Here is a 22888-nt window from a genome sequence, read left to right as displayed (position 1 = left end):
GAGACCTCTTCAAACACTTTCCGACAAGCCAAGTACACTAGATCACCCAGCTCATCTTTGCCCACGTGCTTATTTGACTCCCTCAAAGAATTCTAGTAGATTGGTGAGGCATGATTTTTCCCTTTACAAAAACAGTGTTGATGCTGCTTCAGCATAGTGTGTTCATGTATGTAGGTAATGGTTTTGTTCTTTAATATACTGTCTCCCAATTTGCCTGATACTAAAGTTAGACTTACTAATCTCTAACTGCCAGGATTGCCTCTGGAGCCTTATTTTAAAACACAGCATTTGATTAGCTAGCTGCCAGTCGTCTGGTACCTGTGAGTTAAGTGATAGGTTACATGCCACGTTAGTAATTCTGCAATTTCACAGATGAGTTCCTGCAAATCTCTTGAGTGAATCCCCTCTGGGCCTGGTGACATACTACTGGTTAGTTTGGCAATTTGTTCCAAAACTACTTCTGCTGGCACCTCTAGTTGAGCGAGTTCCTCAGAACTGGTACTAAAAACAATGACTCAGGTAGTGAGTCTGTCTCCCCACCCCATAGCTTCTACAGGAAAACCTGCTGCAAATAATTATTTATTGTCCTTAGCAAACTGCTGTTCACATTCTTTCCTGACCTGCCTAATTATACTTTAACACTTGACTTGCCAAAATTTATGCGCCTTTCTATTTTCCTCAGTGGGATTTATCTTCCAGTTTTTTAAAGGAGTCTTTTTGCTCCAAACTGCCTGTTGTGCTGTTTAGCCAGTGTGGCATTTTTTTCAGTTCTCTTATTTGCGGTATACATTTAGTTTGAGCCGCTAGTGTGGTGTTTTTAAATAGGCTCCATTCAGTTGGCAGGCATTTCACCCTTGTACCTATTCCTTTTAATTTGCATTTTACTGACTTGTGCAGTGCCTCTTTTTGAAGTTAAATGCTACTGTAGTAGGGTTGTTTTATATGTTACCCTATACAATGATGTCACATTTAAGTACATTATGGTCACTATTACCAAGTTGGTCAGCTATATTCATCTCTCAGACCAGATCCTGTGCTCCACTTAGGACTAAATCAAGAATTGCCTCTCCCACTGTGGGTTCCAGGACCAGCTGCTCCAAAAAAGTAGTCATTAATGGGGTCTAGACCTTTTCTCTGTATCCAGTCTTGAGGTGACATATTCCCCCTCAATAGGGGAAATCCCCAAGTATTATTGTTTTTCTAACCACTCTAATTTTTTTGGGTATTTCAGTCTGGTCAGGTGGTTGGCAGTATATTCCTATTGCTCTGCTCTACTCTTATTGTTCAAGCATGGACTGTCTGTCCATAGACATTTGTTTGTTATTTAACTCTGTTGGCTTTCCCATACAGCAGCACTCCTCCACCAGCACTCCGTACTTTCAGTCCGATATATTTTGTACTGCTATTACCATGGCTCATGGATTTCCCTCATTGCACCAGGTTTCAGCAATGCCTATTATATCAATAGCCTCAATTATCGCCAAGCTATAGCTTAATATCTAGCCTGCTAGCATTTGTACAGCGCGTCAGTAGTGAATTGCTTATCTTCACGTTACAGTTAAATGTCTAACTATCCCTCACGAGCATGTACCGGTCTTTATCTTAGTAAAGAGGAGAGGAAGAAGTTGGTAGAGTTCCCTAATAATAAATCCTCCGCTAAGCGATGTCTCTATGCAAACCATGCACTCCTCTGCACCTGTCGGCTTTCCCTTAGCCCTTTGTTTAAAAACTCCTCTATGATCTTTGTAATTGTACATGACAACACCCCTCTTTTGTACACCATTGGCTCATCCATGTACTGAGACTGTAGTTTTGCCTAACTGGCTTGCATGTGGAACTGGAAGCATTTTAGAAAATGCTACCATAGAGGTTATGGACTTTACTCTTACATGGAAGCCTGAATTTAGCCTCCAGGATCTCTCTCATACATCACTGGTACCTACACATACTACAACCAGTAGCTATGCCCGGCACTGCCCCTCTGTCTAGATGTCAAAGAGATCTGCAACCTCCGCCACCAGCAGGCAATTCACCCTGTGGTTCTGGTCATCGCAAACCCAACTCTCTACATTTCTATTACCTGTCTTCTTACTAACAGGAGTCCCCTTCCACAGGGGGAGTGTCCTCACTGACATCATGGGTTCCTAGAATGGGCCCAGCTCTGGGCTCATTTCCTCCACTCCAACTTGATGCTCTCCTTCCCTGGGACTTTCATCCTCAACAGCACAGGGGCGGCCAGACTGGGGGTGGGACCTGCTCTACTATGTACTTCAGGCTGCTACAGTTCATCCATGGGGGCCTCAGACAGGAGCCAGCACTGTGAGGACCAGGAGCTGTTTGCATCATGCACACATGCCAGCTGCCCACAAGGCAGGTAATTGCATCTGCTGCATTCAGTAAGATTACCTGAAAGGCCTGCTCTCTGCTGCTGGACTTCTGCCTGTGTTACTTTTACTTGCAAAACATCCGTTTGCTGCTCCTGTTCACCAGCTTGCAGTAAGAAAGCCACTAAATCCTGTAGAGCAAGGGTAGGCAAACTACAGCCCGGTGGCCGCATTTGGCCCTTCAGATGTTTTAATCCAGCCCTTGAGCACCTTCTGGGAAGCGGCCAGGGCTTGTCCCACTGCAGGTATGCCATGGCTCCTGGAAGCAGCAGTATGTCCCCCCTCCATCTCCTAGGTGTAGGGTCAGCCGGGGGCTCTGCACATTGCCCCAAGGGCCACCCCCACAGCTCCCACTGGCTGGCAACTGCAGCCAATTGGAGCTGCTGGGGTGACACCTGTGGACAGGGCAGCACGCAGAGGCACCTGGCCGCACCTCTGTATAGGAGCCAGAGGGAGGACATTGCTGCTTCCAGGAGCTGCTTGGGTAAACACCACTTGCACCCCTGATCATGCACTCTTGACCCCCTGCCCCAGCCCTTCAAACCCCTCGGTCCCATACTCCAACTGCCAATTTTGTGAGCATTCATGGCCTGCCATACAATTTCAATATCTAGATGTGGCTCTCAGGCCAAAACGTTTGCCTACCCTGGCTGTAGGGGGAATCCTGCTGCTTGTGGATAGAGCACTGGATTCAGAAGCCCTGGCTCTGCCTCAGTTTCCCCTGTAAAACAGGGACGATGCTCACCTCTGTTGCAAAGTGCTTTGAAATCTGCTGCTGGAAAGCGCTGTGTAAGAGGAATAGGAACCAGACAGTGCTGTTGAAAATGTATTTATTTTTTCTCCAAATGATCTCAGGCAATAAATAAAAACAAACATGTCAACTTTCTAAAAAAAAAAAAACCAGAACATACATATGTACATCTGACACACCTACAGACATCTGTAGCAACAGGACCACTGTGAGTGAGGGGGCTGGGCCCAGAAATTATTGCATTGTTCTCTGGATTTTATCCAAAGCTGCCTCCTTGCTGTACCCTGGGAGAAGCATCTGTGGCACCTTGGTCAGAGGGTAGCCAGGTGGACAGATACTGGGCAAACAAACATCAAAAGCAAGGATGCTCTCCTCTAGTGGGCCATGGTATTTTGTTACTTAAAGTGCAGGACAAGAGATCAGTGGCCATTTGAGGAGCCAGTGCCAAAGCAAATAATGCACACCCCTGTGTGTGCCTAGACAGCAGTGAGACTGTGGGACCCGGGGAGGCCAGGCCACCCCTACCCAAATGGGCAGAGGGTAGGGCACTATCCAGCACCGCCAGCTGGAGCTGCCATCTTGTGGATAAAGTGTTAACCTGAGGCCCTGCTTGCTTCGGGCCCATGCTCAGGGAGCAGGAAGGGCCTGGTGCTGGGAAGCCTCCCCTGCCAGGTGGAACTGTCCCTGAAAATCACCATACCTGCTCTGATGCCAAGGGGTCAACACTTGTCCCCCCCCATGGCACTGGCACCAAGCTCCACTTCTTTCTACACTCCCCACCCTGCTGAAGTGGTCAGGACTAGGGAATCAGTATGAAGAGCTCATGGCCCAGTCAGCCACTCACTCGAGCTCCAGCCTTAGCCGGCTACCCACAGGTGCTGAGGGCAAGGTGCTCACCTCCCCCCCACTCCACATGGCAGAAACTGCAAAGACAACAGAGACCCAGTGACCCAACACGGTCAGCTACCTTTGAATGGTTTCTTGCTCTTGGTAAACAGTGTTTTTTAAACAGATGTGGGCATAGATTCCCCCCACCGCCCCCAAACAATGAACTTCTGTGACCAGTTAATACAGTAGTAAAAAAGGGGCAGGTGATGGCAGTTTTGAACCCCACTACTTATACACAAAGCAATTTTGCTCGGTGCTAACTGCAGGCTGGTGCCTGCTCCATCTTCTACCTGATCAGATCCCTGAGGCCTTGGCTTGGTGAGGAGTTACCAATTTACTGTGCCACATACAATGGGACACATTTTCCAAAACCCCAAATCATGAGTGCAAGACACTGGTGCATGCAAAAGTAAAAGCTGCTGGCCTGTGCAAGTACCCAATGTTGACTGGAGCTCAGAGGTGCAGCTTAGCTGCCTATGTTGAACATCTGAGCCACACTATCTTCATTTAACAGACTGGTTTTTAATGCACGGATGAACGTTCTCCTTCCCCTGCTAGGCACTGAGTTTGTTCCTTTAATGGGTAATTTTAGCACATTCCAACCCAGGCTGAGTCAGGGGTCAAGATGGTGTTTAAGGGGGGCTGAATGAGAAGAGAAACCCCTGCTCAGAAAGGATTGGTGGGGCACAACTGAGCTACCATTTTGGCAAACACTAATGCTTCCTTCTGCCACAAGCAGCCACCCACAGGGCAGAACAGTGAGCTTGTCCAGCAGTATTTAGGGCTGGGGAACTGATGGTTCTCAGCTGTGCAACTGTTCTGGGGAGACAGTTTCAAACAGAACTAAGGCACAAGTCCCATGGAGAAATAAACACTGCCAGCAAGGCAAGGGAAGGTCTGTGCCCAAGTGGCCAGAATTGTCCAGCATCCCAGTCACAGCAGAGGAAATAGCTCCATTAGCTGGTTTATTTCAATCTGCTGGGCTGGAAAACTGGGCTCGCTGCCATGGACCCCAGGGTTGTCTCTACACCACCCAACATAACTAAAACCCAGACTTGTGGCAGGGAGGCTTAGAGCTCCCAGGGTTCAGAGCCCAGGCTCCAGCCCAAGCTAGAATGTCTACACAGCTGTTCATAGGCCCTAGCTCAAGCCCAACTTAGCTGACCTGGGTTCTGAGAGTCGCTGCTGCAGGGTTCCTGGATTTTTTTTGGCAGTGTAGACATACCTTGTTAGCCCCAGATCTCAGTGAAGTAAATGGGAGTTGTACCAAGGGGACTGGGATCTGCATGCAGCTAGAGTGACGCTAGGGACCCTGACAAGGGGACAAAAAGCTAGTAACCACCTAACCAGCAAATGCAGGCTCAGGCACAGTAGAGTCTTAGTAGAGCTGGATTCATTACTGGTTGGAGCAGGGCATTGCAGACTCATGGCTTTAAAGGATAGGTGCCCCTTGACAGACACCATCCACACCCAACTGCACTGTACATTCATAGGGGGAAAGGCCTCCTGAATCTACAGATAGGACAGTGACCCTGTCCTGCTGGAGGTGTCAAGATTATTCCCTCCTGGAGAAAGAACACTTTCTCAAGTGGATAAAAAAAGCTATGCTGAGTTGGGGAATAACATTTCTGAAGCAGCTAGAGCAGCACCCTACAGTCACTGATGCTTATGAATTACTGATCACCAGAGCGTGCCACGGTCACAAGCTTCCCAGCATGGTACTGTTACCTTAAATCTTCAGTGGATGGAGCCAAAGAAAGCATGCAGAAGCCTCGGCACAGAGTCAACATGAGCTCAGGCCAAGATGCACAGTGTTCTAGGTGAATGTGATGAGTGCAATGCATGTGTACAAGCATTGGCCATACCCAAGTAAAGAAACCACCCCTTTCCTGATGCAAGATACAAGCAGGGCTAGGAAGGAGACAGGATAATACCCCTATGAGCTACCCACGATGCACAGAGAGTGTTCCTTGGATGGAAGAGTCCATGGCGCAGTGACTGAGTGATCTGAATTCACTTGTGTTCAGCCTGGAAACGCACATGTTAATCCCTGTCCCCTGACAGGAGAATGGTACAGTATCTCCATGCTTGTCCTTGCAGGTGTGTGATAAGATCATTTGTTCTCTAGCTGCTTTGAGACCTGCATGCTGTTGTGCTCATAGTTAAAACAAAGATTATACAATCACTGACAGCACAAATGTTGCATTTCAATACCCAGAGGAAAGCACTGCACTAAATCTCATGGTCTCAAACTTTGAGTTTAGGAAGTCCATGTTTTAAAACCAGAAGTCTCCTGCCCAGGTTAAAAATATTTCTGCTGGTTGTTTGTTTTTGGGGGTGGAATTAAATTATTAGGGGGGGAAAAATAATAAAAAACCAGGCACTTTGGGAAATTGTAATTTTCTCCCCCAAAACAAAACTGGTCAGACACGTTGTCAGGATTTGTGGAATTCACAACTTCAAGCCTTCCTGCTTTAAAAAAAAAAAGTTATGAGGTAAGAAGTTTCTTTATGAAAACAAAGACCCCATAGTCAGCTTGAAGCCAGCGGCAGACCAGCCCTTATTGCTCAGTGTCAAGGCTGGCCAGCGATGCCGGTCAGTTCTTGCAGTCTCGTGGCTGGCGGCGGCTGGGAGGTCAGCATCCCTCCTGCTGGAGGCGCTGCCCAGTGCGTTAGCTAGTGCCAGGCGCTAACAGCTGGGTGAGGTGGTGATGGGGCTGTGCAGGTAGGGCAGGCTGCTGGGGGTCGTGTGCATGCCCACGGAGACTGGGAAGCTGAACACAAACTGGGAGGTGGGCGTGGAGGAGGCCTTGCCCCGTTCTCTCAGAGTCCCTGAGGGGCTGGCAGCCTCAGTAGCACAGGAGGTCGCCAGTACTTGGGACTCAAACTGCAGCAGCTGACCCATGAAACTGAAGTTGGGGGAGATGATGCTCCTGCGCTGTTTGACAAACTCAAAGGCTTCCTCGAGCTTCACACGCTTCTTCATCATCAGGTAGGCCAAGCAGATGGTGGCAGAGCGGGAGATGCCAGCCTGGCAGTGCACCAGCACCCGGCCATGGCAGTCCTTCACCAAGTCTGGGGGGCAGAAGGGAGGGGGTGTGAATAGCTCACCCTGCTCACAGACAGCTCGAGAGCACCCCCTGCTGACAAGGGGCCACTGGCACCATAGACAGGACCTGTCAACACAACAAGCTACAGGCAGTGGGGCATCTGCAGGGAACAGCAGCCACAGCCCTGAAGTCCGGGTGATAAGCTCCAGACAACAGCTTGCCATTAGGCACTGCTGTCAGAGGTCTGAGCACCCATGACACCCCTACCTTCCACTGGGGCAGCGGGCACTCGCCCCTCTGGAAAGCAGGCCCCAGAGCTGGCACCCAAGTGAGTGGGTGCTTTAGGGAACCTTTCCAAAGCAATGTCTAACTGACAGTGGGGCCTGCCCCACTGTCGGGCCACAGGAAGGTTTACATAGGGCATGGGGCCCTGGGCAAATGTACACTTCTCCTGGCCCAGAGGGGAAGCCCCTGGGGCAAGAGTAAGCCAGCCCTCCCCCAACCCCCTGTCCTCCTTCACAGCCACCACACAGCTCCCAGGCTTAGCCGGCAGAGCACACTTACCAATATACTCTATTGCTTCCATGAACCAGGAGCTAATGTCAGCCTTGTGGTTATCCTCCACTGGGATGCACTTGTACTGATAGTGTCCTTCAAAGTGATTGGGACAGTCTGACGAGACATTCAAGAGGGCTGTGATGCCCAGTGTGTCCAGCATGTCCCTCCGGGCCGCATGATACGCACTGCCAAGGTAGAGGAAGGGAAGGATTTCGACTGGGCCTCCCTGTTTCCGGAGAGAGCAACACAAAGATCGCTGTCAGAGGAGAACATCATGGGCAGAAGGGGAAGGAGGGTGGGAGCAGCTCCTAGCAAAACCTGCGTCTTCAAGAGTGACGCAGGATTTGGGGATCGTCTGTCTGAGCGGCCTGCTTGGGGCCCTTTGAAGGGGTCTGGTTCCCAGGGTCTCATGCCAGGCCACTAAGAACAGAGGCATGCAAAAATCACTCTGCTTCTGGAAATGTAGGCTCTGGCACCCAGTGGGCAAATAAAACCCTCCAGCTCTGGTGTGAATCCCAAGCATCTCCACTGAAGCCAGAGAGCCACCCTTGGTTCAGGCCCATGTAACAGAGCAGACTGCACACAGCCATGACAGACTAGTCTCCAGAGCAGCACCTTGTCAAATGTGTTACCTGCTCAACCCTGTTGGAATGGATTATTTCCTCCCAGGAGCCCAGACACCACGGGGGACACCCTCTGAAGAGCAAAATTGTGTCCTGCACACAGCATGACCTCACATGCACTGTACACATGAGGTCATGCCATGGGGTTCACAAGTGAGGAGCCAGGAGATGGTGGCTTGGGCTCTTTTGTAGAGATTCCTGCCCCTGATGCTCAGGGTGGTACAGATTTCATGGCATGTGGGAAGACTCTGTAAAAAACACTGTACTAAGGTCAGCGTGCATAGTGCTCAAAGCAGGGCTGAAGGACAGGGAAGCTACCTGATCATGCAGGGGGGTCCCACAGGAGCTGCACCCCAGTTCGATTGGCTCCATGCTGGTTGGAGGAGAAATGCTGCTCAGGGATTTTGTTTTTACACAGAATTCTGGGTACTCTGAATAAAACCTCTCGTAGCCTCCTGCAATTAAAGAGACAGGCATGAAGGGTCACCTTGGAAAAGTGATTTCATTAGACAAATCTGTCTGCAGGAGGCAGCCTGCATTCCCTACCAACCTACAGATCCTGAGGACTGGCAGAATGCAGAGACCTGGCAGAGCTGCTGCAAAGCAGCGCTACATTTGCCACTAATGTCACTACTGCAGGAGATGACATCAGTCATTTCTAGTCTCCATCTCCTAGTACCTGGCTCTCGGGGCAATGCTGCCAGTGCACAGGGAAGGGAAGGGGTTGCCTAGGACTGCTAGGCTACCTGAGGAACAGTGCTCTCTGCAGCACATGGCTTGTCACCTTAAGGAGCCATTCTGAGCTACTGATGCCACAAGGGGCTATGTTCTGCCCCTCCTCTGAGCTCCCAAGGAGACATCAGCAGCTCCAGGAAAACCAGTGACAGACAACAGCATTGAGGCAGCTTAGCACTTCCCAGGATTGGGCCCTTGGCTCCCAAAGTCCCTGCCCAGGGCTAACTTTTTCCCAGCCTCTGGGTGGCCCTTCTGACCAGCAGACACAGATCTCACTTAAAATCCTGCAACTGGGGGTGGGGAGCTGAGCACTATGTCATCAATACTTCTCAGCAGCACATGCGCGTTCCCATCACCCAGCAGCCCCTCATCCCAGCAAGGAGAGACCCTCTAGTTCCTTCCTGTCTGTCACACAATATACCCCCTCCCCACACTGAAGCTACAAAATAACCACCAAGCTGGCAAAATCCAACCCCTTGTCAGCATTCTGTAATGCAAGTAAACAGAAGCGCCATTCTGTACCCACGCTCAGACCATGTCCTCATGGGGGCAGGGGGGAATCAGCCCCCTTCCCGGCACCATTGCAAGCCCCCAGTGCACAGAGGGAAGTTGCCATTTACACTGGTTGAGTGCTGTCCCATTCCTGCCCTGCGGAGGCAGAGATCATTGGTCCTCTCCTGGTCTCCTTGCACCAGTGGTGGTATCAGGGCAATCCCCAGTACAGAATCAGTCTTGGATTATTCTGTTTTGCACCACAGCAAGCCAACGCTTACCTGCTCCCACTGAGATCAGTGGGGGCAGCTTCCATTGAAGTCAGTGGCATAGGCTGGGGCTCTATGTGAGTGTGGGTACATGCACTCCAAGGGCAACCTTCCCAGGGACTCGCCAGACTGCCCTTGTCATGCACAGAGCATGAGAAGACATGTCCAGTAGCCTTGCTGCAAGAAGGGCCCCAGGCTGCTGTTACACACCAGAGCGGTCCCTGCAGCACAGCTGGGCACAAACTCATTTATGATCTAGCCTTAGTCCAGGCTCGGATCTGCAGACCCTGCCAATGCCATCATTCACCCCCTCTGCACAAGCCTGGCCTCCAGTATCTGCCCCACCCCCCCCTTCCCGCCAACACAAAAATCCCACATAAGGCACAATTCTAATCCAATCCCTATGGCTCCACTGCACTCCACACGGTTACAGCAGCGTAACACCAGGGAGGGACCAGAACCAGATGTCCACCAACCTTGTGTCACCACGTCTGTTCTGAAGGGATGGTTTCTGGGGGACTGCAATTTACACTGCAGAAGTTCTGCACCAGTGGAGGATGACCCCTACCCTTCCAAGGGGTATCACCAGCAGACTCCAATTGTGTTTGGAAGAGAGTCAAGGCTGGGGCTGTGAGGTCCGTGTGGGGCTGAGAATCTCTGGTATAGGGCATTAGTACCTGACTGTGGCTATGGCAGTAGCCTGTCTAATCCTCCCCACCAGTTGGCAGACTCAGTGCTCATTTATCAGTTGTCTCTTAATCACTCATACTGGGGCAGTGCCCAGAGACCCCAGTAGTGCTAGCTAGTGCACATACACAAATACAGCCCCTGCCCCATCAAGCTGACAAATCCAGATTTCACCTCATTTATAATTTCATTTTGCTTAAAGAAATTTGCCCAAATGCACATATAGCTCTGGGAAGTGGTTATGAGCAAACTAGCACCTTCACTCTCTCAGGGCTGCTAGAATCTTTCCCCAAGTTGCTGTGTCTTCAGGCTGAAAAATCCTGTTGATCAGCTAAGTATTTTTTAGCTTGGAAGGGGACGAGGAAGCAAGGTTTTGTCACAATAGATAAGGATGGCAGGACATTCTCCTATTATCTGCTCGAGCTCCCAAAAGGAAGAATGACCTTGGTATAAACAACTCAGAACAGTTGCCTTTACAAGGGGAAAAAAATGACAATTTTGAAGGGCAAAAACATAACCTCTTCAAAGGCACCATACTCCAGAGCCTGAAAGCCAGCTGGACACAGTGCTGAGTAAACAGCTGAGTGCTAGCTCAAGTGATAATGGAGAGCAGAAAACAGTTAAGTGCCAGCTTTCAAAATTAAACTGGTGGGGCCATGGCTGGGTTGCTTCTCTGTCACTGTCTAAAGGAGGTGACATTTGCAGTGTCTGAGACTTCTCTTTCAAGCTACATTGGCCTGCGGCTCTATCCTCCCATTTACACTTTTCACTCTAGTTCCATCCTCTTGGAAAGGAGACCACACTGGAGTTAAGGTTTTTATCTTGGACTTGGGGTGGAAAGTACAAAACCAAATGAACTCACAAGCCTGTGCTTAGCACCAGCTCTAACAAGAGTTATATGAATGACTCGGGGGAGGGCAGGGGAAAAAACTGTTTACTTTGCATCTCATGCAATAATTTACCCTTGTGTGAAGCACCTGTGATATTCCCCTGGTGTAGTCACTTACACCTACCTTGCATAGGTGTGTTACCAGATCAGGATGGTTTTACATGGGGGGCGGGAAATCAGATGCTTATTGTCAATGAGCTCTGGATCTACGCTGCTCTACCTCAGCACAGGTCTTGTTCTTACTCTTTCCCCACACGACAGTCCTCTCTGCTCAAAAGAGCTTTTTAAAATTAATTTTTGGCCCATCCCCCCCAAGCGTTGCAGTTTATGGAATCAGACAATGCTTATCCCTGTGAGTAAGGGTTTGCTGTATCACACACACACACACACACACACACATTAAAAACCCCACACAAACACAGATCTCATGATGTTGTGGAAACAGCTTGTTGGTTTTCATAATTGTTCATGTGATATTCAATCACAGATGGCTTCATATTTTCCTACCAATAGACAGAACAGAGCTGTTATTGATTGGCTCTAGTGCAGAGAATCACAAAGGTCATCTGTTCACCTCCAGGGATATTTCTATTTAAACACTAGTGATCTTTGAGTCCTGGGAAACATTGACCTCTGTTTAAAAATCCATATTGTGCATGCAATTAAGCTGCAGGAATCTAGCCATACTACGCACCTTTTAGCGACATAGCAGTGCCACTGAAAGGTGTGCTGTGTAGCTCCTCTGTCGGCAGCAGAGCTCTCCCTCCTCCCCCCCAGGAGTGGCATTAGGGGCCATCTCCTGCCCACAAAGCACTGTTCACACCAGCACTTTTCGTTGGTAAAATGGTCACTCAGGGTGGGTGTCCCCCCGCCCCCCCCACCCACATCCCTGAACGACAAAAGTCCAGTGTAGACAAAGCCTAAGGCTTATGCTTTCTAGGCTAGTTGCTGAAATCTTTATCCACAGATGTGTTTCATCCCAGCCAGACTACTGCAGTTCTGGGTTTGCAGGTCTTTCAATTACTGTTCCTTGGTGGCAACTTCTATAAAACCCAGCAGACTGATTACTGGGCTACATTTCTCCTAACATGGGGTAGCAAGTTGGAACCACATTCACTGAATTACAGCAAGAGATAGATATCAGGTGTGCTTAGTTATCAGCTCTTTTAGGCCTCTAAAGAGAGCACATCAAATTCTCATATACTCTTATTTTGTAGATCTCAGGCTCTGCATTTTCCCCCACTGCCTTTGAGGTACGACTCTGCAGCATAACCAGCAGCAAAAAAGAATTGCAGTAAGATGGAAGAGCACCCACTGTCCAACATCCACTGCACAAACTGATGAGCTGACAGCCTCCACATTCATAGAAACACTCATGCTTTGGAAGGAAGAATAGAAATGGGTAGTACGACAATTCACTGTGAGCTGGTGGGGGTGTTACATGACACCTTCTCTTTACAACTGCTAGACTCCCACAGGAGATTACCATTTTGACAGAATTCTGCTCTCTCTTCTTGTTTGATACCTATAAACAGTTTTAATGTTTTAAGTCTTTAGGGCTTGGATCTTGAAGTCACCACACTCAGGGGAAACTCCCCTAGACACTGGTGCAGTGTCTCTCTCAGAGGACAGAGCTGAACTGCAGCATCAGGACACAGGTTGTCCTCCACAGTCAGTTTCCAGATGGCACCTCTGTCTTCCATACATAGGAACTGATGACGAGGGGTGAAATCCTGACCCCACTGAAATCAAAGGGTGTTTTGCCATTGACTGCAATGGGGCCAGGATTTAGTCTCAGCTTCAGGCTTCACTTAGGCTGGAGTGACTAACAGCAATGAAGTACTCACAGTCTGGCCCTAAAGACAGGTTAGCGGTGAGCAATGCTTCTTGGCTGTGCAATTCTTTATGTATTCAATTCTGAATAAAGGCTGGGATTTAGATTTAGTTTGACTGCACTGGTAAAAAAATTGAACTGGAAATTTGCATTGACTGTGCACCTAGTGGGGAACAGGCTCAGTTTCAGCCAAGCACTCTCACAGGTTCTATTGTATTCATCCCTGTTCACACCCTACTGATTCTGCAAAACAGTCCCATTGACTTCAAGGCCAGAGAAAGGACACATCTTCACAATTTGCTGAATTATTTAAAAATCTGATGCTAACATTTCACTCCATCCTGAGGCTCTGCTGCCTGTATTATTGAATGATGTTTCCCTAACCCTTGTCCTTGATAGGCAGCCTCTGTATTAAGACACTGCACTCCGTGACAGCCAGAACCCCAAGGCAGGATTATAAGTAACACAGAGTCAGATTGTTTTACAAGAATGTCATAGCTGTGATTACAGCAGCTGCCGGATGTGAGCAGGCAGGATGATCTACAGAAGAAAGGTCTGTGGAGCTGCAGGTTCTTGGGTCTTAACTGGGATTTAGCCACTGCTTCACTAGGTGTTTGGAAAGACATTTGATCTCCTTGTGCAGCTGGGTTAACTGGAGCACAACTGCTTTAAAGAAGGGTTTTACTATAAAGCAGGTACTACATGTCAACTCAAATGACTCCAATTATATAACAGTAACCCATGCACAATTTTTAAAATGACAGATTGAAGTGAATTTAACAAACAGATTTGAGGTCCGATATTGCTCCCATTGACTTCATTAGGAGCAGGTTTACCCCCACTCCTGTGTCTTAAATGCCACACAAACACCCTTAGGTGTAATAGGTCTTTCTTGGGAAAAAGGGTTGAGAAAGGAGCATAAAACACTTCCAAATTAAGTGTAAAAATGTAATAAGAAAAGCCAAAAAGGAGTCTGAAGAACAGCTAGCCAAAAACTCAAGAGAACATCAGAAGCAAGAAGCCTGCTAAACAACCAGTGGGGCCCCTGGACGATCGAGATACAAAAGGAGCGCTTAAAGACGACGAAGTCATTGCGGAGAAACTAAATGAATTCTTTGCTTCAGTCTTCATGGCTGAGGACTTTTTATTTTTCCTTCTTCTCATGGCTGAGGATGTTAGGGAGATTCCCAAACCTAAGCTGTCCTTTGTAGGAGACAAATCTGAGGAATTGTCAGACTGAAGTGTCAGAGGTGGTTTGGGAATTAATTGATAAACTTAACAGTAACAAGTCACCAAGACCAGATGGCATTCACCCAAGTGTTCTGAAAGAACTCAAATGTGAAACTGCACCACTATTAAATCTGGTTTGTAACCTGTCCTTTAAATCAGCTTCTGTACCCAATGACTGGAAGATGCCAACGTAACACCAATACTTAAAAAAAGAGCTCTAGAAGTGATCCCAGAAATTACAGACCACTAAGTCTAACATCAGTGCCGGGCAAATTAGTTGAAACAAGTAAACAAAATTGTCAGACACATAGAAGAATACAAATTGTTGGGCAAAAGTCAACAAGTTTCTGTAAATGGAAATCATGTCTTATTAATCTATTAGAGATCTTTCAAGGGATCAACAACCATGTTGACAAGGGGATCCAGTGGACATAGTGTACCTGGATTTCGAAAAAGCCTTTGACAAGGTCCTACACCAAAGGCTCTTACGTAAATTAAGTTGTCATGGGAGAAGAGGGAAGATCCTTTCGTGGATTGAGAACTGGTTAAAAAACACATTCAAAGGGTAGGAAGAAATGCTGAATTCTCAGAAAGGACAGGGGTAACTAGTGGTGTTTTCTAAGGGTCAGTCCTAGAATCAATTCTGTTCAACTTATTCATAAGTGTTCTGGAGAAAGGGGTAAAAAGTAGGGTGGCAAAGTTTGCAGATGATACTAAACTGCTCAAGATAGTTAAGACCAAAGCAGACTGAAGAACTTCAAAAAGATCCCACAAAACTAAGTGATTGGGCAATAAAATGGCAAACGAAATTTAATGTGGATAAATGTAAAGTAATGCACACTGGAAAAAATAACCCAACTATACATACAATATGATGGAGGCTAATTTAGTTACAACAAATCAGGAAAGATCTTGGCGTCATCGTGGATAGTTCTGTGAAGATGTCCACGCAGTGTGCAGCGGCAGTCAAAAAAGCAAACAGGATGTTAGGAATCATGAAAAAAAGGGGATAGTCTCTGTCTTATTCTCTATCTTATTGCCCTTATATAAATCCATGGTACACCCACATCATGATTACCGCAGAGATGTGGTCTCCTCATCTCAAAAAAGATATATTGGCATTAGAAAAGGTTCAGAAAATGGTTACAGGTTTCGAATGGGTCCCATATGAAGAAATATTAGAGAGACTAGGACTCTTCAACTTGGAAAAGAGGAGACTAAGGGTCGATATGATAGAGGTATATAAAATCATGAGTGACGGGGAGAAAGTGAATAAAGAAAAGTTGTTTACTTGTTCCCATAATATAAGAACTAGGGGTCACCAAATGCAGTTAATGGGCAGCAGGTTTAAAACAAACAAAAGGAAGTTCTTGACAGAGGACAGTGTCAACCTGTGGAACTCCTTGCCTGAGGAGGTGGTGAAGGCTAGGACTATAACAGGGTTTAAAAGAACTGGAAAATTCATAGTAGTTAAGTCCATTAATGGCTACTAGCCAGGATGGGTAAGGAACGGTGTCCCTAGCCTCTGTTTGTCAGAGGGTGGAGATGGATGGCAGGAGAGAGATTACTTGATCATTGCCTGTTAGGTTCACTCCCTCTGGGGCACCTGGCATTGGCCACTGTTGGCACACAGGATACTGGGCTGGATGGACCTTTGGTCTGACCCAGTGTGGCCGTTCTTATGTTAGATTATATGTAAAGTCATAAGAACCTGAGACTGGAAAACCAAAAGGGTCAGTTTTACAGGAAGGAATAATTCTAGTCAAAAACAAGTTGAAAGAAAGCAAGTGAGGCCCAACTTTTTTTTAAAATGTAAAAGTTAAGCTAGTCAGTGATTGTATTGAAACAAACTAGCATTTTCAGTTTGCAAAGAGACCAAACATATTTATACTAGGTTCCATTGCTATGCAAGTGTTTATTCTTATAAAAGCTCCTTCTGTTTTAACTGTACCTACCATGTAAATGTCAAATACATTTAAACAAATCTGTTAATGGACTCACCATCATCTAATGGCACACAGATCACTAAGTAAAAACCAACAAATTAAAACTGGTTAGCTGTAAGACAAAAATGTAATTCCACTGGGGGCCCACATTACCCAAACAAAACACAGAAGTAGAAGAAAAAAATTCTTAAGAAGGGTCTGTCATTACTGTCAGTCTGCTTTTACAATAGTGACTACTGGAGGTAGACTGTTTATTAAAAACACCAGCAGCAGATATGACCCAGTTCCAGAGGTTTCTTTCTATTAGAATGAACCACACTTCAAAGCAGATTTTGCTGTAGCAAAAATAGTCTGAGCAATCCAGCCATACCAGCATCCCAATGTGAACAAGTTTTTTTTTAAAAAAAAAAGTTCACTTTGATTCAAATTAGTTCCATCTACCCAATCTAAAGATCTGCATAGTTCTGTCATTGATATCAGTGGGAGATGGATTTGTAATCTGCTTTAAAGCTGGACATAGCTGAAGAACACCAGGAAAACAGAATATATTCTAAAATTATTTTTTCTTCTAAGAAAAAAACCCCACATATGTGGATCCCATCTGGTTTACCTTAAAATGCATGCTTTGCCTTTAAGAGACCCTCTGGATCTCAGTGCTATACTTTGAAAGATAATGTAATTGTTCAGTTAAACCTCATGACAGAGAATTGACTAATTATAGAGCATTTTTCTTATCCACAAACCCAGTTAGTTAGCAAAATCAGCACAGACCCAGTCCGACACAGGGAATGACTGCAAGACTCGAGGGAGGGCGCGATGGGCATACAGGATGGAGCACCAGAACCCTTCAAGAAGGGATTTTTTTTTTTAAAACTATACTACATTACAACTTTATCCTAAAAACACTATATAATGCAGATAATTGAGAACATGAAATCCTCCTTGTGCACAGGTAATTTTCTTTTGTCTTTTGATTGCCACATTATTCCAGGCAGTTACTAACATAAAAATGTTTTTATACAGAAATAAAGCAGAGTTCCTATCAAGAAAGCACATTCCATCTGCCACACCAGAACTGTAAACAGAAGCCAATCTGGCTGGTGCCCTTCTAGACTTCATTTTTGTAACAAACACCCAGCTCAGGTGGTTCCTCCTCCCCAGGTAAAGTGTTAATGGGGGGGTGGGGGCGGGGGAAGAGAAGAGAAAACCGGATAAACTAAACTGAAAAAAAACCCCTGCAACTCGCCTTCGCGGTTCAACCACAGGTCACCAGTAGCATTTCCCAGCAGCTGACCAGTCAAATGGGCAGGAAACTGCAGCACACAATAAACCCCACTGTTCTGGGGGACCCACCACACGCGTGCTGCCCAGGCAGCCTGCAGCTAAGAAAGGGGAAGGAAGGAAGGGAGGCGAGGGGCTGGGAGTCCCCGCGAGTCCGAGGCTGGCTGGGAGTGTGAAAGCATGAATGGAATGTGCCAGTGAATGGAAGGAAATGCAGGGTCCGCGCCCCGCCCCGCCCCACACCCGGAGCAGCCGCGGCTCCCGGCGCCACCCGGCAGCACCCCGCGACCCGCACACGCCGCTGCGCGAAGAAATGCGGCAGGGCGCTCTGCACGGGTGGGCCCGGGCACAGGGCGAGTCCAGCCGCACAGGCCGCCCCACTGCAAGCCAGGTCAGACCCCCGCACATGAAGTCACAGCGCAACGGCAGCTGGTCTGCCCCACAGCACCGCGCAGAGAGCCAGGGACCACAGGGGACCCTGCCTGCCGCCTGTCGCCCCCCACCTGCATTATCCATGGTGGACACTCAACCCTCTTGTAGCCTCGGAATTTAGGTACAGGGCCCCCCCCATGCAAAGAGCTCCCCCCGGCACGCCCTCCCCCGGTGCCACGACCCCCCCTCCCCCTGGCAGCGCAGCCCTCGCACCGTCGTGCACTAAGAGCCAACGCCATTACCTCTTCTGGCGACCCAGCCTGATCCACCCGCCCCACCGGGGTCCGACAGACTGCTCCCTCTCGGCACGCCGCCCCCTCTGCATATGAAGTCAACTCCCCTTCCCTCCTGGCATGTGCCCGCGCCCAACTCCGCTGTGCATCAGTAGCCCCTTTCCCTTTCCTCGCCCGGTCACGCCCCGGTATATCAAATCATCCTGTCCTCGTCCACTCCAGCTACGGCACTTGTTCAATCACTGTGGCAATATCAGGACATGCAAGCTAATGGCAGGGCCGTCACCAATGCCGTGGGGTTGTTCTTTCCAAGGGGGTCGGTTCCTCATCGACCACTGAAGGGGACCTTTTGTGCCGACAGTGCTGCACGGCAATGCAGCTTGGCCTCCTTCTTCCCGTTGCGTCTCTTCAGGATCTGAAACCAAGGAAGTTGGGTCAAGCTTTAGAACGTGCAGCCCTCTTCGTGTGCACTATGAGTTCCCCTCGGTCACCGCACACAGCGCCGAGCCATCTCCGTACAGAGCCCCCATCCGGCACCCGCCCCACACGCCCCCGTGACACAGACGCACCGCCTTTGATGCCTGCTCGGTCTGGCACGGCACCTAGCCACTCACCGCTAGCAACCACCACGAACGAGCGCGCTCTCGACAATGAGCAGTGCGCCGAGCAATCTACGCATCTTGCTTATGAGGAGCCCTACGCGTATAGGATACGGAGCTGACGACACGTGCATCTTGGCAGGTGAGCGCCATGCGCCACCGCACGAGAGCACCCAGTGCGCATGCACGGGAGAGCTGTCCTGCCTGACTAGGCCCTTAGGGCTCGGTGGGGGCGGTTGGCGCTTGCCAGAGCGCCCATTCAGTTGCGAACTGTCGTATCAGACAGTAGTTAGCTCTCTGTGGCTGTTTTACAGGCGAGGGGTAGGACGACCGCGCAGACACGTTCGGTTAATGACATGGCAACCCTCCCGCTCTTTCGGAGCGTCAGGACTGCGTCACTCCAATGCGTCTGAGCTGTTAGACCACGTCATCTTCGGTGCGACGCCAGTTCTGCTAGCACGAAGCTGGGCGTTAGACGACTTCTCATGGCTTTTAATTGGCGGAGGCAGACACAACGCACGTGAGCGGCCGTGACATGTGCTGGAGGCGCAGGCTGAGAGAGGTATGTGCCCTCGGAACAATGACCATGTCTAGGTACGCCATTTGTATAAGATGTCTAGCACGCAATAGTGATGTCTTCTTAGAAACAGCAGAGAAGAAACCATGAGCTTCGGCTGGCAGCCGCGCACGAGCGCCTCATTGTACACAGCGTCCACTTGGCGGGCGGAGCAGATATGCATGCTCATTTCTCAGAGCACCTGCTAGAACGCGCTCCACCTGACGGCAACCACGCCAGGGCGAGAGGCACGCGGGTCTCCACTCTCAATCGGGCCGCTGAATATCTTCCAAGCACCGCACCTGACCACCGACGCTCGCCTACGGCCGGGCGCCGGGACACTCTTGGGACGAGCGCCGGTCGAGGCTCTACTATTGGAAATCTTTCCTCTACTAACCTGTTTAGCCAATACAGGAACACCAGATTTGCTCTCCATAGGCACGGCTTTCCGCTACCAGCCTTGTGTGGGCGTTACTTTTGGAGCTCAGTGCAGGATAGATAATCCTCCTGTCAGGGCTTTGCTATGGCCTCTCTGAATTGACATATACGTTGCTATAACATTTTATCATTGGTGTCCCTCTGCTCGCATATTTATGTACCTTGCAGGAGACACTTTAGGTAGATTTTCAAAGTGTGTTTGTTGGAATTAATCAGAAGTGCTTTTGCATTTCAGTGATTTTTCTCCGACTGTTCTCAACTGCGGGCTATGCCCTGGCTCAAATTTTGTTGCTTGTGTGAGACAGTAAGATCTTCAATTCAAGACGTGTACTGGTCTGTGAGCTATTCTATGACCGACAATCCCCTGACGATCAAGCATTCAGCCTCCCTGATCCGTGAAGTGGCAGCAGGGGCTGGACACCCTCCCAGAACTGTTCAATGCACAGACAATTCCATGAAGCGCAAAGCGCCTCCGCTACAAACTAAGCAGATGCATCACACTCTTTTCACGCCCAACTGTCTTCCATTCTTCGCTGCAGGCCAGTCGTGCCCTGAACAGGCTCCAGGTGAATGTCGGGCAGTCAAACTAAACGGAGAGCGATGGTCATACCAGGGACTCCCTGCTTTCCTACAAAGGAGGGGCTGAGGTGTTGTGCCAGAGTCCTGCACTCAGAGCAAAAGCAACTAATGTGTGAGTGGAAGGGGTGAATTGCCCTGTGAGCCGCTCTGGTTTAGCGCAATTGCATACAGGTTACATCACCAGCACACATCACACACACTGCACTTATTAATAGCTATTATGGCTCATGATAATTAATATTTGGCGTCCTGTGCTTGGGTAATCATATTAAACTGAATCGTGCTTATTTCTGCTCACTTCTGTGCTACAGGTTGTATACCTGCCACCGACGCCCCGGGATCAAGTTCTAGCTTAGCACTTGGCATAGGGCAATATACTAGAAATCTGTTATAGAGTTAGACTGGACGAGCGTTATGTACTAATGTGCAATTATATTCTGGAACGAAAGTTTAAGATCGGGTTGCAAGGATACTAGTGGAAGTAATGAGGTAACGGCTTTAGAGGAGTAGGTTAAGTCTCCGTAATGACTGGCATTTTATATCATATAATGAGCAGAGGGGAAGATGACAGGGAGGCACCCAACAAAGCTGGTGACCAGCTGGCTAGTTCAACATATGAAAGTTGTAAGTGATTTGAACAGTCGTTGTGTAAATTCACGCCTTGCTACATTAAGACGATTGGCGTAGTTTAAGGTCAGGGGTCCACTTTGAGTAGGATTCAGGGGGGCCTGGGTCTTCGGCATGCGGGGGTGGTGTCCTGCTTGCCTGAAGGCCGCCTGAGAGTACGCTGGCCTTTCGTGCGGTGGGGGCCCGGCACTTTCGTGTGGCTTAGTGTCTGGGTGCTGAATGGAACTCCGCTCGCTGCGGGACTGTGTTCGTGGGGCACTTTCGCCAGCAGGTTCCAGAGGGAAGACTCCTCCCACTTGCCGAAATGCCGTGTCGCAGAGACCGGAACTTGTCGTGGGCAGGATACCGTTAGGGTGGAAGGACCGCTCCGCCGTGGGTCTCGGGGAACTTCAGTGGTGGGTCCTGTGGGGTGAAGGACCCCCTGGCCACATGGTCTCGGGGCACTTTCTGTGGAGGCGGGTCCTGGAGCAGAAGGACCCGTTCTGGTCCACCGAGTGGTCCTGAAGCGGAAGAAGCTTCCGGGGCTCCCGTGGCCCTTGAGATGGTTTTCCAGGGCTCTCTGTGAGCGAGTGAAGGACTCTTGCCTCAAGGCTCCCAAAAAACAAAAGCTCGTTGTGGGGGCCGTCTGTCGGGGTCCCGAGGAAAGTTGCCCTCGTTTGGGCCCCCTACTCTGGTGCATGCCTCTGGTTAAGGAACGTTTGGTGAAGCATTACGTTCTTCTGAGCAAGTGTGAATTCTGAAACACTGTGAGAATCATACGTAGAATGTAACTCTTTCTTTCACTGTATCCATTTTACTCTGTTCTTTAGACAAGACAAGTCCAGCGCAGATGTTATTGGGATCGCTTGAACGTTATAATATGGATATCCAGCATAGGGTAGCCATTCAGCTTGGCTACACTTTCAGTTGAATTTATGTTGTGCGAGCCATGCAGGAGCCATGTAGCTAAGCATAAGGCAATGGGTCATGTTGGAATTCGAGTGATAGTAATCCTATAGTGGTGTGATTTTGGGGCTAGCGGCCTTAACTACACGTGCTCACAGGCCCTAGCGCTGGGTGGGGGGGGAAGGGAAGTGTTTCATTGCAAAACACCTTCAATAACCAGTTAAACTAATTTAAAAGCCACTTTATTTTTCTGGCATTAATAGCCATACTTTATAGAACTTGAAGATCTGAATTACAAGGGAATCTTTTCTGGCGCAGATGCGCCATGATGCAGCAAAATGTTAAAACGCAAACATGCCGAAACCTCGCTCTTCCAAGCAGTAGCAGTAATGATTGGTGGCGGAAAAACCATCATAGAAAGAGCTCCTCAAATTTTGTATGAAACAATGCCGATCTAAATTATGGCTGGTTCACCACTGCGGGTCACAACCCCGAGATCTCTCTGTGAAAGTGAAAGTTATTACAAATAAGGAAACATGATCAATTAGGACTACAAAAGGGTTAAAGCTAGAATTACAAGATCAAAGCGGTGAGATTAAAAACAGCAAACGGGACAATATCAAGTCCATCTGTGATGGAGTTGTTAACCTTGCTTATAGTTTAACAAGAATGAACGGTGAAAGAGCCATGGAATTTTTGCAGGTCAAGTTTACGGGCCAACAGGAGGGAGCAGGAAAGTTAGGCTTTTTAATACCTGCCTTTGCCAGCTTTAAACACGTATGTACGGCCCAGAAACAGTTCAGCTTTAGCTAGCAGGAAAGTGCAGATGGATCAAAGCAAGGGACGGGGGAAATCAAATTCAGGTGGTGCAGGGGACAGTAGTTCCAGTGCTGCGTATATCCTCATTCAGAGGTGGATAAAAG

The 22888-nt window shown here is 48.6% G+C and overlaps 2 protein-coding genes across 2 annotated transcripts in view; one reads left to right on the top strand and one right to left on the bottom strand.

Moving 5' to 3' along the window:
• The window catches only part of LOC142046878 (uncharacterized), a 783739-nt gene that overhangs the window by 5768 nt on the left and 755083 nt on the right, over positions 1-22888 (top strand). The window lies entirely within an intron of this gene.
• Positions 6420-8699, bottom strand: DUSP4 (dual specificity phosphatase 4). Its single transcript, XM_032806214.2, has 3 exons — positions 8572-8699; positions 7637-7856; positions 6420-7097 (listed from the first exon to the last, which is right to left on the bottom strand). The coding sequence occupies exons 1-3, from the start codon at positions 8623-8625 to the stop codon at positions 6712-6714; spliced, it is 660 nt and encodes a 219-aa protein (XP_032662105.2). The 5' UTR covers positions 8626-8699; the 3' UTR covers positions 6420-6711.

Source organism: Chelonoidis abingdonii, chromosome 5 (genome assembly GCF_003597395.2).
Source record: "Chelonoidis abingdonii isolate Lonesome George chromosome 5, CheloAbing_2.0, whole genome shotgun sequence".
NCBI classification, from domain to species: Eukaryota; Metazoa; Chordata; order Testudines; family Testudinidae; genus Chelonoidis; species Chelonoidis abingdonii.
The sequence above is the reverse complement of the archived record's forward strand: the minus strand, read 5'-3'. Positions and strand labels throughout refer to the sequence as shown.